The 3,106-nt window shown below is 33.0% G+C and overlaps 1 protein-coding gene across 1 annotated transcript in view; it reads right to left on the bottom strand.

Annotated features, from left to right (window-relative positions):
* Window positions 1–233: 233 nt before the first annotated feature.
* The window catches only part of TNKS2 (tankyrase 2), a 77,088-nt gene continuing 74,215 nt past the window's right edge, over window positions 234–3,106 (bottom strand). The window contains exon 27 of the mRNA XM_012801441.2: window positions 234–2,432. Within this exon, the coding sequence (XP_012656895.1) occupies window positions 2,370–2,432 (63 nt within the window). The 3' untranslated portion in view covers window positions 234–2,369. The remainder of the gene's footprint in view (window positions 2,433–3,106) is intronic.

The following is a 3,106-nucleotide window of genomic DNA, read 5'->3' as shown; positions in this document are numbered from 1 at the left end:
TACCGCCCCCATGGGGGGCTAAATGTTAAAAACATCTTATAGTTACATTTACCATAAATCATCTGAGTAAGTATGGCTGCAACATTCAATATTTCAATCTTTAAGCTGCACTCTTTATCACTATTAAACTCAGAACTACTTCATTTTCCTGTAATTGTGGTTTATTGTAATCTTATTCCATTTTCTCAAAGACCATTCAACACATGTATACTATTCCAGTAATTACCATGCTACCAAGAAAAACAAGTGAACAGTTTATTAAGAATTAAACAAAGGTATGGAATGTGATACAGTACAAGTAAGACACTCAAGATAGGTATAATAGTACTACTCACACAAAAAGTTAAATTTCACCTCAAAAAAAAAAATCACAAGACAAAAGGAAAAGCAATTTCACCGTTATAAAGTAAGATATTTCATGCAAAGTACTAACTCGGCCCCCCCAAATCCCAATCTCCCAACAAACAAAAAACTATCTGAGAATACTGCCATGCTAACATATTAACCACAGTATAATCATTCATGGAAAAACAGTCATTAAGCAATGGTTAGATGAAATAACAAAGTTCAAAATATCATAAACTCATAGACCACAACGATTTTACAAGACAAGCAATCCCAGATTCACTCATAGGTGAGTTATATGGGCTACATGTTGAGAGAGAAGTATGTAAATATAAACTCCATTAATTTATCTCATTATCTTCTAATTGTAAAAACTGGAAGCTAAGAGAATCTGTAAAATTTATATAAAGTTTGGCATTCTTCATTTGTGTTCCAAGAAATGACTTTAGGATCATCATATCTGCAATTATTAGAGCTATATAAAAGCACTTCAAGGTCATGATTTGACATCTTAAATAATGATCACAATTTACATCATAGAAACAACTTCAGATATGGATTTACCCTGATTAACTCCTACTCAGGACAAGAAACATGATTTCCTAGCACTTTATATACAAGTTACTGCAAAGGGCCAGTTAGAGACTGAATAAAATATAAAACAGAAGTAAACTGGTAGGTACACAGAATGAGGGGGAATGTTCTCATTAAATGGATAAAAATCTTTCCTTGATTTTAGAGGGAGATAGAATCAACAAATAAAATAGATTGCTAAGCCATAATGTATAGTATTATCTCTGTACCAAGATGCTTGGGCATGTTTCCTGGAAGAGTTTTATATCAGAAAATAGTCAGGAACGGCATTTTATGGGATAGCATTTCCCTCTACAGCTGCCAAACTGAACATAGGCTTGGCGACCATATGGTGTACCAACTGGAAACAGATTGCCAACTGGGGATAATGTCATGGCGAGGTAACCCAGGAGCAGGAAGCACCTGCCTCACTGCATTTGCCCATGCAGGAGGCCAGGAGAAGACTGAGAAAATCTGACTGGGAAACTACCCAGAATTACCCTTCCTACCTTTGAAATTTAACTTCCTATTTATATTCCGTGAAAAGAACAGCATAATTGTTTAGTAGCAGGATTTAGCCCCTCTAAAAAATAGGAGCACTTGCTCTAATTTTCACAGAATCACATTAGAAAATTTTCCAATATAAAATTTAGAGTTAAGCCCGTAAAGAAGTTTCTTTAGTAACTAGGACCTACCATAGTTAGAATAGAACTCTTTGGAATGTGTGTCTTATACATACAAAGGTATCACAAATTAGATCCCCAGAGTATTCATAAAATAAGTTCTTAAATGAGAAAGATTTCTAGTGACAGACAAAAACTTCCATCAGCAAATTAAATGTGATAAACCAATCTTTCCTAACTAAGTTTCTGCTAATAACTCAACACAGCCTCTGGAATCAAATGCAAAAATCACTCAATTATGAAAATGCAAGATGAGCAATACGAAAAAAATTCTGTAAACTGCTGCAGTTCTAAAACAGTAGATTTATAATACAAAGCAATGTAAATAAATATTGGGCTAGTACAAAAGCTCTTATTTACAGTTTTACAAATGAAATTGTATTCAGTGTAAATGCTGTGTTTTAAAAAACACAGTACTGTATTAGTAAAATGAGTTCTGTTGAGGGCATTACAGTTTCTGTCAGAATCAATGCATAACGTATAAAAGGTTCAAGTTAATTAACTCTGTTTATAATTCAGTACAGACAAACCCAGTGTAACCTGGAATGACATCTGTTAAAGTGCTGAAAAACAGAAAATATTTAGAAAACACTGTACATTATTAAAGCTTTATCAAGTCAGAATGTCAAAATTCTTTCACATTTTTTAATCCTTTTGCCATGGGCCTGTGGGCAAGATGATCTTTTTCAGTAAAGAAGTAAATCCTAGAGGCCATGAGCTGCTTCCATGATTTTAGGTTCAGTGGAATTAACTTTGCAAAACAATTATTTATCCATCGACCATACCTTCAGGCCTCACAATCTGGTAAGTAATTAAATATTCAGGATAAGCCTGGAAGAGAAAGATTAAAATCAAGTATCAGTATGCAAATTTTCTTGGAAGATAAAAAGATTTTCCAAAAGGGTTCCTAATCTTTAGGGAAGAAGTTCTAACTAAATTAGTGTTGTGGATCAGAATCATCTAGGGGCTTTTTTGTAAAACATCCTTACTTTGACTCCAATCTTTTAGATTTTCAGCCAGCAAATCTGGGATGAATACTAAGTAACTTTGTTTGGTTTTAATACCTGAGGTGATTCTCATATCTATCCTTAGCAAAGAACACTGCTCTAGAACTGCTTTTCACTCAATCTATGTCACTGAGAGCAGGAGAGAATTATATACTACTTTGCTACAGGTTAACTATTAAATAAAGGATTCTGACAATATCAAAAATTAAAAAAAAAAAGATCCAGCATAGTTGGTAAAATTTGAATAAGGTTTGTAGGTTAGGTATAATTATATCAATATTTTCCTGATTTTGGTAATTTTAAGAGAATGTTCTTATTTTTAGGAAATATATATCAAGGGTAAAGGGACACACTTGCTACTTACTCTCAAATAGGTAACAGAAAAATATGTACACACTCACACACATGCCCAAGTGCAATGTATCCAAGAATGATACAATGTTAACATTTAAGAAATCTAGATAAAGGGCATAAGGAAATTTTCTTTTTTTTTTTTTT

This window comes from Otolemur garnettii, unplaced genomic scaffold (assembly GCF_000181295.1).
Source record: "Otolemur garnettii isolate 467f Iridium unplaced genomic scaffold, OtoGar3 scaffold00008, whole genome shotgun sequence".
NCBI lineage: Eukaryota > Metazoa > Chordata > Mammalia > Primates > Galagidae > Otolemur > Otolemur garnettii.
This window is presented reverse-complemented; position numbering and strand designations above follow the sequence as displayed.